Source organism: Chanos chanos, chromosome 8 (genome assembly GCF_902362185.1).
Source record: "Chanos chanos chromosome 8, fChaCha1.1, whole genome shotgun sequence".
NCBI classification, from domain to species: Eukaryota; Metazoa; Chordata; class Actinopteri; order Gonorynchiformes; family Chanidae; genus Chanos; species Chanos chanos.
In genome coordinates, this window is record NC_044502.1 from 5,631,452 (window position 1) to 5,643,951 (window position 12,500).

The 12,500-nt window shown below is 45.1% G+C and overlaps 1 protein-coding gene across 1 annotated transcript in view; it reads left to right on the forward strand.

Annotated features, from left to right (window-relative positions):
* Positions 1 to 4,715, forward strand: part of bmpr2a (bone morphogenetic protein receptor, type II a (serine/threonine kinase)) — a 22,058-nt gene extending 17,343 nt beyond the window's left edge. The window contains exons 9-13 of the mRNA XM_030782374.1: positions 1 to 69; positions 586 to 722; positions 858 to 1,027; positions 1,769 to 3,057; positions 3,972 to 4,715. The exon at positions 1 to 69 is cut by the window's left edge and continues 79 nt beyond it. Of these exons, the coding sequence (XP_030638234.1) occupies positions 1 to 69; positions 586 to 722; positions 858 to 1,027; positions 1,769 to 3,057; positions 3,972 to 4,279 (1,973 nt within the window). The 3' untranslated portion in view covers positions 4,280 to 4,715. The remainder of the gene's footprint in view (positions 70 to 585; positions 723 to 857; positions 1,028 to 1,768; positions 3,058 to 3,971) is intronic.
* Positions 4,716 to 12,500: the final 7,785 nt, after the last annotated feature.

Consider the following 12,500-nt stretch of genomic DNA (forward strand, 5'->3'; position numbering starts at 1 on the left):
AGGTGGACGTCTACGCTCTGGGACTGCTGTACTGGGAAAGCTTCATGCGATGTGCTGACCTCTTCCCAGGTTAGATAAATAGCACACACACACACGCACACACACACACACACACACACACATGCACCTTGCCATGTGACCATTGACCACTGACCATTGACCGTTGACCACTGGTGGTTATACCCAAAGCAAAGATTAACAATCTAACCCAAATCCTAATCCTAACCACAAAACACGGTCACACTTTTCGTTTCACCAGTAATAACGTCTTTATAAAAGACAAAAGGACCTGTGCAGTGGTGGATTATAATGTTCATCCTCGTTCATCAAGGGTTCCCCAGTGGAACACTGTCCTTCCAGTCCCTATGGTCTTCTATAGCTAAAGCTAGCAAGCACTCACACATGTGAATACACACACACACACACACGCTCCTTACATAACACCACAGCACCATCTCCATTGTCTTTCTGTTTTTATAGGTCATTCTTCCCCTCTCATTCTTCTTCTCCCATCCCTCTGTCTTTTCCCCTGTTGCTCTCTCTCTCTCTCTCTCTCTCTCTTGTTCTCTCTCTCTCTCTCTCTAGGTGAGGCAGTGCCGGAATATCAGCTGGCGTTTCAGGCAGAGTTGGGGAATCACCCCACGATTGAGGACATGCAGGTGCTTGTGTCCCGTGAGAAACAGCGACCCAAATTCCCCGAGGCGTGGAAGGAGAACAGTTTGGTGAGATGTACACACACACACACACACACACACACACACACATCAGCCCTACATGTTTTATATTTCACAGACACATTGCTGTCACAAGAGGCCCTGAGGTCATACTGAATGAACCTGTGTATGTGTGACTGACAGGCGGTGCGTTCGCTGAAGGAGACAATGGAAGACTGTTGGGACCAGGATGCGGAGGCTCGTCTAACTGCTCAGTGCGCGGAGGAGAGAATGGCCGAACTCCTCGTCATCTGGGACCGTGACAAGACGGTCAGCCCGGCACTCAACCCCAGCACTGCCCTACACAACCACAGGTAATCAATAACCAGTAATCACTCAACCTCAACACAACCACAGGTAATCAATAACCAGTAATCACTCAACCCCAACACAACCACAGGTAATCAATAACCAGTAATCACTCAACCCCAACACAACCACAGGTAATCAATAACCAATAACAACTCAACCCAGCACTGCCCTACACAACCACAGGTAATCAATAACCAATAATCACTCAACCTCAACACAACCACAGGTAATCAATAACCAATAATCACTCAACCCCAACACAACCACAGGTAATCAATAACCAATAACAACTCAACACAGCACTGCCCTACACAACCACAGGTAATCAGTAACCAATAATCACTCAACCTCAACACAACCACAGGTAATCAATAACCAATAATCACTCAACCCCAACACAACCACAGGTAATCAATAACCAATAATCACTCAATACCAGGACCACCACAGGTAATCAATAATCACTCAACCCCAGCACAACAAAAGGTAATCAATAATCACTCAACCCCAGCACAACAAAAGGTAATCAATAATTGCTCAGCCCCAGCACAACCACAGGTAATCAATAACCAATAATCACTCAATACCAGCACTGCCCTACACAATCATGAGTAATCAATAACCACTCATCATTCAAGCCCATCACTGCCCATGCACAGACAGTCAGTAACCAGTAATTACTCAGCCAGAGAAACTTCCCTGTACAGCCAGTGCTAATGAGTTTTTAATTATCGTTTCGACAGGAACTTGTCCCATGGTCGGCAAACCTCCAAGGTTGGTCCTTTCTCAGACTACACCTCCTCCGCCACCACTGAGGAACGGGAGGGCGTGGCTAAGACCATTCAGAACGACGCATCCTCTGGCCCCTCCTCCACGGGCGGGGTTGGGCAGCCAGGGGGAGGAACCGGGGAGAAGAACCGAAACTGCATCAACTACGAACGTCAGCAGGCCCAAGCCCGAATGCCCAGCCCCGACAGCACCAGTGCCAGCCACTGCACCACCACCACCACCACCACTACGACTCTCTCTGACTCATGCCCCACCAGTCAACCCCCGCCCCAGGGCGGAGGCCTGGTCTGCACCCAGCTTACCCAGGAGGACCTCGAGACGCCCAAGCTGGACCCCAGCGAGGTGGAGAGAAACTTGCGGGAGAGTTCTGACGAGAGTTTGATGGAACATTCTCAGAAGCAGTTCTGCTCTCCGGACTCAGCCGCCTCACGCAGTCCGTTCTATCCGCTGATGAAAATGGCGTCCGAAGTCACCGGTTCGCAAGCGAACGGCCGCCCGGGAGACCCGACGGTAGTTTTTCCTCTACCGAAGCAGCAGAACCTCCCCAAACGACCAAGCAGCTTGACCCTCCACCCGAAGCCCTCTGGGAAGGTCTCTTCTTCTTCCTCCTCCTTGTCCTCCTCATCCCTGAGGCTAAAGAAGTTTGCGAAGCTTGGCAAGTCCAATTTGAAGAAGGTGGAGATGGGTGTGGCCAAGTCCAATGTCGTCGCCGTGGCGGCCGAGCCGCGCCTGGTCACGGTCACTAACAATGACCCGGTAGCTTCTGTCCCTGCGGTAAACGCGAACGGATACGTCGCCGACGCGTCCGCGTCCGCGTCCGTTTCGGCGGGGGGTGTCGTAAACGCCGCGGGGCCTCGTGGGACGGTTCCAGCCAGCTCGGAGGACTTGACGTTTGGCCTGCTGACGTCCAGTCCAGACGAACAAGAACCGCTGTTACGGAGGGAGGCCCAACCCAACAACGCCAACAACAACAACAGTAACAACAACAATGGCGAGGGAGAGGGGGAAGGAGAGAAGGAGGGAGAAACAGGTGGAGGAGGAGAGAGTAGCGAGGGTAACCCAGGACAAACGAGCGAAGCCCCTTCCTCGTCTGCGGTCGAACCCCCCGAATTGCTTCCTTCCTCGGCCCCAGACCTGGTTCCCCCTCGGCCGCAGGGGGAGGCCCTGCTACGTCAGCCCAGGGGCCGCCGGCCGGAGAGACCCAACTCGCTGGACCTGTCTGTCACTACGTTGTCCTCTATGGGTGAGGACATCATCTTATCTTTCATGTTTCCTTGTCCACATTCTCCGACGCGTACACAAACAAAGAACGTAAACATATGCACAAATGAATTATGTAACTGTAGAGGTAACAGACGGGTAGCGGTGCGTGAGAACACGCTGTTATCCCGGGCAACTCCCGCGCCATATCTTTTCACATGTAAACAAACAAAACATGTAAACATGCACACAAACAAACCGGCGATCTGGCTTCCTTGCTAACGAACTCTCCTTTATGGGAGGGGAACATGATGAACAACGTTGACCTTTGTTACTCTCCCTTTCCTAGAATAAAAAAAAAAAAAAAAAAAAAGAAAAAGCTTTGTCTTGTATCTGTGTTTGTCAATGCGAAGGGGCAATTTTACGCCCAGTTTTATTGTGATCTCTGCTCACAAGGTATTAGAAATCCGACTGATGCACTGATTGTAAGTCGCTTTGGTAAAAAGCGTCTGCCAAATAACTAAATTGTAAATTGTAAATTTATCACACTTTTCACAGTTACTGTCAAAGCATGTTCTTTATTTTTGGATTGTTGCATTGTTCTTAATTACAGTTTGCTCGTTTCGGCCGAAATTCTTTGCTAGAGCGACTTACAATTATCACTATCTGTGTTAGAGCTCACTCACCTCTGGAATAGTGCGTTAAGTGTCTTGCTTTGGGTCATGTCAGCAGTGTGCCGTCCTTCTTAGGGGTTTGAACCCCAAACTATCTGATTGTTAAGTTTTGTTGTAACTACATTGTTTTTCTTATATAGATCGATTATGGGTCATGTTGTGTGTAGCAGCCAAGTTTAGCCCAGAGATCAAAGGATACTCTGAACAGAAAAGTGGTATTTGTAATTGTAATTGTAAAATTGTAATTTAAAAAATGTAATTTTCTGTCCACCCTCTCTAACAGGAGGTAGTCTAGACCAGGAGGGGAAGGAGGGATCAGGGGACAAGATTAAGAAACGAGTTAAGACGCCATACGCCCTGAAGAAATGGCGTCCCGCCACTTGGGTCATCTCCACGGATACGCTGGACGCTGAAGTCAATAACAACAACAGCAGGTCCGGCGGCCTGGGCCTGATCCAGAACCAGAGCCAAGGCCAAGGTGGTTCCGGACGCTCCAAATCCGGCACGGCAGTTTACTTGGGCAGCCGGGGGGCGACCATGACCTCCACCTTCGCCTCTCAAACCAGCGACCCTCACGGCTGTGACTTTTGAACTTTGACCTACCCCGAAGCGCCAGTTTTAACCCTCTACCCCCGCTTGTCTGCAAGCCCGCTCTCCTTGATTTCAGCTGTTGGGCCAGGGCACTGGAAGTTTCTGGTGCACCCGTTCTGTGTGAATTTGGGATGAGCCGAAGCTTTGGTGGATTTTGGAAGTTTTTGGACATGCCTTTGAGTACGTGTGGGAGGTAGTGTTTAGGGGAGGTCTAAAACATTTGGCTTTCATTCCAAGATGTCAAAAGCTGTATCCCATTTTTTCCTCTCGTATAGTATCTTACTATCATGACTCAAAAACAACAACAACAACAACAACAACAACAAAAAACACTTCAGGTGGTCTGGAAGAAAGTTCTGAAAGGTTCTTTATGGCCTTTCACTGAGACTTTGACCCTCATCTTACATAGTTTGATAGAATGGCTTTAAACTGAATACAGCTCTGAATACAGCTATGCAGCAACTCGTAGGCTCCAAATGCCTCATCGTACATTTTCTCACTCTTTCTTTTTTCCTTCCCTAAAAATTTCAATCACTCCTTTTCTTGGTCTTTTTTTTTTTTTTTTTTTTTTTTTTTAATTTCCACCTTCTGTTGCACCTTTAATGTAGGAATCGCAAATCTTAAATCTCTTTCGACCATTGATGATGCATGGTCCCTAAAATCGAAATCAAGTTAAATTTGAGATGATATCGAGTATTAATGTCAGAGTAGTGAACTACTCACCTGTGTTGTTTTTAAATGAACGGTCTTAACCTTTGCGGTAAAAAAAAAAAAGTAACTTAAGAGACTCGAACGGCCATAAATACGAGGCTAGGTGACAAAGCTTTATTATTATAATTTTGTTTTTAATTTGCTGCGGAGACTAGTCATGTTTAATTTATGAGATCTGTCCCTGACCGTGTAATGGTGTTTTTTAAGATGTGCAATGCTCTGTAGTTTACCATGAGGTTTGTCAGCATCGCTCGACGAAGTCGGCTTCGCCTCCTACAAAACTGTTTGCACGTTTTCGATATTGTGCGTGGTCGACGTTCACGGTATCTCGGGCTGGGGGGGGGGGGGGTCCAGAAACGTCTCTTGTTAACGAGACCCGAGTCCGGAGTGACAATCTCCGCCCTTCTCCTTTTTTACTGGAGACCTGATTCAAAATCGGTCGGCGGATCGCAAGAGCAATTCAACTCAATCTCTCAGCTAGGGCTCATGCTGCGTTTTTTTTTTTTGTTTTTTTTTTTGCTCGCTCGTCACCACGGAGACGTCAGCGAAACGTCAGCGAGACGGCCATGAGACGGCGACGAGACACAAATGATGGAAGAATGCAATCACATTTCACTCTATGCTTTCATCCGGGACTCTACTCTTTATACCTGTTTTTTTTTTGTACAGTGATACTTAATTCAGAATTGCACTGTATCTGGTATGTGCAGACTTCTGGACGCTCTGACTCTCACTCTGTCACACAGTGTTGTCTAAACGTTTGCTTTGAATGGGACCGCGTCTGTCTGCGTCTGGTTGAGCGAATGGTCATTTGTTTGTTTGTTTGTGTCAATACACGTGTGTCCACATTGTTGTTGTTGTGTGTGTGTGTGTGTGTATGTATGTGCATGTGTGTGCGTGTGTGTGTGGACAATAGCTGTATATAATTCTGTCTGTGTAGTTGCATGTGTGTGTGTGTGTGTATGTGCGTATGTGTGTCGGTGTGTGTGTGTGTGTGTGTGTGTGTGTGTTTTGTCCTTATGCATATTCAGATTTGATTCTAAATAAGAATTGAAATAACCTCTGGAATAAAACTGCTTCATTACAGTCAAAGGCACACACAGAGCTCCAGATAGCTTGTCTAGAAGCACAGTGTGTGTATGTGTATGTGTGTGTATGTGTGTGTGTGTGTGTCTGTCCCCTTAGCACACAACATCTGCACTGCTCTCTGTACTGCTGTTTATGTACAGATATTATTTACACAGATTGTAATAACAGAATATATAACAGTGGCTCTTATTATACATATATGCATTATTACTAACAGGACATTAAACAAATATCTGTGGTAAGGCGCTGTCGTTGTAAGATATTTGTAATATCAGGCCAGTTATATCTGTAATAATACACCAGAACAGCCACTCTTCTCTTTGCCTCTGTGTCTTTATGACTGTTGCATGTGTAAAAAAACAAAACAAAAACAAAAACAAAACAAAACAACATCTTTAAGAGCACAAGCCAAACCCCAACTCGCTGGAAGTGACATTAACAAGTTTTCAAAATGTCTTTTTGAATACTGTTCAGGGCATTAGCTCTCATTCTCTCTCTCGCTCTCTCTTTCTCTCTCTCTCTCTCTCTCTCTCTGAGTGTGTGTGAGTGGTGTGTGTGTGCGTGCGTGTGCGCGTGCATAGTCCTTACATATTATATATACTGTTGATCTAAGAAAGAGGTTGATCTGATCCTCTTTACTGAATCATTGTAGATGTAGTGATCTGATCGTTTCATGCTCCTCAGAACATGAGAATGCTGCATCATTGTATGTTTTGAACCTTGTGATTTGTTTGAAAAAGTCAATGACTGTAAAACTGTATTATTACTGTCTGCATTTTAATAAATTATGTCTTGCATTTAATCGTCTCGCTTTTCAGTTCTCTTAAGCAGCGTAAAGGTGATAACGGGGTAATTCACGTTTACTTAGACTACGCATAGGCCTAATGTTGAGGATGTTTTGCCAATGAAAATAGCGATTACTTTCCACTAGGCGGCGCCCCCGTGTCAAAATAACGGTGAGAAAAAATTCAACTCAGTGCGATTATTTTAAGAGGGGGCAAGGACGAAAACAAATTTAATCGTACGCTAAATTTGAAATGAATGTGTTGCAACTGATACATTTCTTTCTCGTCTAGCAGCATTAATGCTTGTCAGTGTTCTTTCATAAAACTCTTTCCAAACTGGATCGTGTCTCAGCTAACGTCAGTACGGCATTAACACAGTTAACTCGTGCTGACTAACCGTCCTCTATTTTTTGTGAAAATGAATATGGGTTGCAGTGGGGAACCGTTCTCACGTAACCAGCACAGAAGGGTTTTTTTTAAACATAGTTAGATTTATGCAATCCAGAACAGGGTAGCCATAAACCACAGCCAGGGACATATATGCGCGCATTTGACCACTGGATGTTGGTGCTTCTGTGGACCCCAGAGCCCGTCTCATCTTAGTCCAGAGTACACCTGTCAGGAGAGCCAGGAGCCGAACGGGGAGTTTCCGATGTGAAAATGCACAGGAGGAGGCGTAACAGCTTGCCCCGGAGCATAGGCACGCAGTTTGCGCACGGTGTTGAGCTATCACAGTGTAGACTCCCGGGGGAACTGCGGATAATGAGCGACGCGAGGGAACGATTTCTTTACCAGACATCAACGCTATCACGATAAGAAACCGCTAACAAAAAACCACAGCTGATCCGCACATTGGTGCCAATCATGGCGTAGGAAGGTAAAAATGGATTTGAGACGACTTCAGAACTCCGTTGTATTCGGGATGCGTCGTTACGTTTGGTAAGAAGGACATAAAACCAAAACTGATGCCCTACGTCCGTACTATAGGGGATAACGCTTCTTTTCTATACACAATGTTTTCGTAGCTGACAGTTTCCAAGTTGACGCAGGGTCGTGTTCGGCAATGTCTCTGCCAACTCAGCCTGAAACGAGGAAGTTTACGCGCGGGTTAAGCAAACCGGGTACCGCTGCTGAATTACGGCAAAGCGTCTCCGAGGTTGTTAGAACTTCAGTCCTTGTGGTAAGAACACTTTGACTTTTTAAATATTATACATCTGTAGGAGAAAAGTTTCAGTGGTGCATTACTGAAGGAGCTGCCCCAGGACCTTTGCTTTCTGTTGGGTGCTATAAGTATGGCCTATTTAGTGATATGTGGGACAAAGTAATTAGCAGGCTCAAATGAGGATCGTTTTAATGAACAGTGAAAATAGGCCAAAAGGTTTACTTTGCTTTTCCTCATCGGCTAAAACTAACTTGGAGTATTGCCAAGTGAACATTATGATTAGGATCATTTTTACGGTGACTGTTTGCGAGTAATTCGTTAGTTTCGTTCGAGCAGCTTGGTTTTTACCACTGTTATATTGTGTGTGTGTGTGTGTGTGTGTGTGTGTGTATGTGTGTGTGTGATTCCTCGTTATTTTTTGGTTAGTTTTAATGGTGCGTTTGAGATGACGACGCGCTGTAGCTTTCTCAACGGGTATAATTATCATATATCACATTGCACTGTAGTTCAAGAAAAAAAATCAGCAGAAATTCCCTTTGGATCGGAGATGGCATTCCACCTATTCCAGTACCAACACGTCGCAAAATGACAAACTAATGCGATACCAATCCTGTGCTGTTGAACTCCTTAATGAACAACCAGTCAACCAACTAAACGAAACAGACAACTTTCTGGTCAGTCTTTAATAACTTTGAGCTCATGACTGCATTCCTGTTTTCTCACTGGAAAACGAGGTTACACTTTGTGTGGTAGCGGCTTGATGTAGCCAGTGACTTCCAGTAAAGAACGGTAGTTTGGGCGTTCTTCTAAATGATTCAAGCAAAGAATACTTGAATACCTGTGTGACTTTACCGCATGCTTTGCTGTTTTAGTAGTTGTACTGTTCGATTTGTGGGGTAGTATTTGGCTAGAAGGTAGGTTACTTTCACTGTTGGAGATTAAATTATGTCGATAAGTATGTAATGTTCGTCTGGTTTTGCGCCGAACAACCATTGCTTGATCTGAGCGATTTAACTGTCAGATTCCTAGGATTTGGATGTCAGTCTATCCATTAATAGTGCAGCGCGCGTTTAAGCATGCGTGCGCACGTGAACCGTTTACTATTTCTAAACAAGCAGGCAAATAAACAAGCACACAAACAAAGAAGTTATTGATACTTCAGGACAGACGTTTTTAATAAATTTCCAGTAATTGTTTTCAGGATTGCTTTTTCTTGCCCATGAGAACTGGTCACAGTTCGTTGTTCCATTGGTGTTGCTAGGTAATGAGAATGTGCAGCATTCAAGTTTTTTGGTGAGGGTCTTTGAATCCTGCGTATGTGGTTTCACATTTGGTCCCGGAGCGCATTAGCACATCTTGTCTATAATTCATATGGGCTTTGTCTGAGAAAACGACCGAGTACATATGGTTACGGAGAACACCGGTCACCACTCATACGATTCACTGTATAACAGAGAGAGAGAGCTCACTGGAGCAGCGTTGTTCTAAAAGGAGCTGCTAATGGATTCTGTAGCTTTCTGGAACGATCAATTGTTACATTTAAGTAAGGTAGGCCTACCCCCCCCCCCATAAAAAAAGAATACGCTGTTAGCATATTGTGACACGCAAATCTGACACGGAGTTTCGACGTAGAGGCTTTCCATATGTAGGGGACCGTGTGAAACAGGGACGTCTTTTTGAACGGCCACAGATGACCCCGTCTTTAGGTCGTGAATCGATTTCTGGAAACATGTTTGACTGTCTGGTGTTTCTGGGTTAAACAGGCGTCAAACTAATCAGCGAAAACACACACGCGCGCGCGCGCACACACACACACACACACACACACACACACACACACACACACACACACACACACACACACACAAGACCTTTCACCAGACTATAAACTGATACGTTTAGTGTGTTATCTATTTGTCTTTGTAGTATTATGAGGAAGTGTTGCTCTCGCTCTTGTATGTGTATATAGAATACAAATATCTATCAGCGGCCTGACATTAGAACGTCTTTTCATTGTCAAAATCATGTGTGACGGACCAAGTATGTTTCTGCGCTTTTGTACTTCACAGACTGCGAGTAAACTCTGGACAGGAGGCTGAGAGACTGCCGGTATACTAGCATAGTGTTGTTGGATGATTATGGTTTTCAATGAGAAACGACTATCAGTAGAACTGTGTTATACTGCATTGCATCTCCCTAGGGTCTTAGCGCCCCGTGAGTTACATGCTATGTAAACAAACAAACAAATAAATAAATAAAAGCAAAAGACAGGAGGAAGCGCTCTGAGTGTGTGCTGTTAATTAAGTGTTGGTACATCTGCTCTCAGCAATTCAGAAGGCTGAAATAATAATTACTGAATTTTCAGAAGGCGTCATCTGCCAGTTTTCAGACAGGCACTGTGAAAACTGTCGCAGTGTCATGCTTGTTAGTGACCCGTGAAGAATGAGCCAATGTTCATCTATGCAAAAGCAGTGGGATACGGAATGAATGGTTCTCCTTTTGTCTGCTCACAGAAGACCTGTGTATACACAGTTTGATGTATCACCGCAAACGCGAATCTTTTATCGTGAAATCATCGAGTCGGGAGAACTGAGGTGAACTCTCTCTCTATGGATGTTTGTCTGTACACTGTGACAACCCTTAGAGCAAGGTTCAGAGATTATTCATATCAATCACACAGACACACTCTCACACATGCACGCACGCACACAGGTACATGCATGACCACATGGATAGAATTTTATCAGGGGAGAGGTAATAGGTACACAGATGTTTTACGTGGATAAGTTTATGTGGATAAGTGTGTGTGTGTGTGTCTGTGTGTGTGTGTGCGTGTGTGTCTCTGTGCATGTGTGTGTGTGTGTGTGTATGTCTCTGTGTGTATTACTTGTACAACACAAAGACCCTTCTCATTGGATTTTGTTACTGCCGAAGCTCAAACCCCTGTATCTATGTCCTCAGTACACACACACATTAACAAGAGAAAACACACACATGGATGGGGTTAAACACAAAAAAAATAGTTATCACATGGCACACACACACACACACACACACACACACACACACACACACACACACACAAACTGATGAGGGAATCTCTGAAAGGTCTCAAAAAGTAAAGCAACTGTCAGGGTAACAGACTGTCAATCAAATGCAGCTAACGTTTGATCTCACTCGTTAATTTTGCTGCGTTATCGCCCTGTTACCCCAATTAGCAGCCTCCTGTGGGAAGATCCGCCGCAGCTCCAGGTTACTGTCGGTCACGTTACTGGTCTTTGTAGCTCTGGCTCTCTCTGGGGGGGGGGGGGGGGGGCAGGAAAGACCTGCTGATTGGATAGCAGCCTTCATTAATGATGAATGAAAGCGGGTTAGGTGTCCGGGCTATTTTTAAACCCTCCCCTTTGTCCTGGGGGTTTGATAAAGGACACCCAGGGTGCTGTGTCATGGATCAATGTCTCAGCAGATCTTTACATATGAGGGAGAGAGCTCGTGGCCCTCATTACAGAGATGGAAGTCCCATCCGGAGAGTTTAGAGATCTTGCTGCTGATTGGTTCATTTGAGGATTCTCAGCATTGTGACATATAAGTGTCCTTCTATAAATATTTGGTATGCATAGCATTTCTTGGGTTTTATAGCTATAGGAGAACGCTTTGTCTGAAGCTCTTGAGTTTTTGACGAGGACAAAAAAAGTTATTAGTGTTGTCGTTGTCACAGCCTGGTGCCTGTGGTCAAGTAGTAAGAAGAAATATTTTTTGGGAAAGTCTTGTCTGTCTCTAACATGATAAGAAAGGACTGAATGAGAAGGATGTCCAGTGAGTGTGTGTGTGTGTGTGTATGTGTGTGTGTTTGCGTTCGTGTGTGTGTGTGTGTGTGTGTGTGTGTGTCTGTACGCTGCCAATCAGAGATATCATCATTCCTCATTATAGCTCACTGTTTCCCGTGACTTCCTTTACAGACCATAAGGATCTGCTTCTGTGACTGATCATCATTGAGATGAATGTTGTTACGGGACTGAACTTTGTTTGGCCTTTGTTTTGATGGTTAGTGCTGGGAGGAATCGAATGTCATTTCCTAATGCAGAATTCGGGGAAAGGTTGTCTGGCCGTCGGCGTGCATATAAATGGGGACTGCTTCAGACTCGGAGTAATGTGTCACTGAGAACAGGGAGCAAAATCTCGACTGAAATGTAACATTTCCCCCCAATTTGTATTGCATTAAAACTATGTTTAGGCCTGTCAGGGTGGTGGTGTCTGTGAAGTTATTGTCACTTTCCCGTCTGACCTCCTTAACAAACACTGAGACCGTGTAAATGCTGTCAAAGTGAGTTTTACAAGTCCTGTTTAGCTTGCCCAGTTCTCTTCATATGATTCATTCATGAGGGGAAAACAGCAAAAAGAGTTGGACTAATCTTGGATGGCATCCTTTTTTTGTGTAACAACATAAGGTCAGAAACGGCGGGAAAAAGACAGA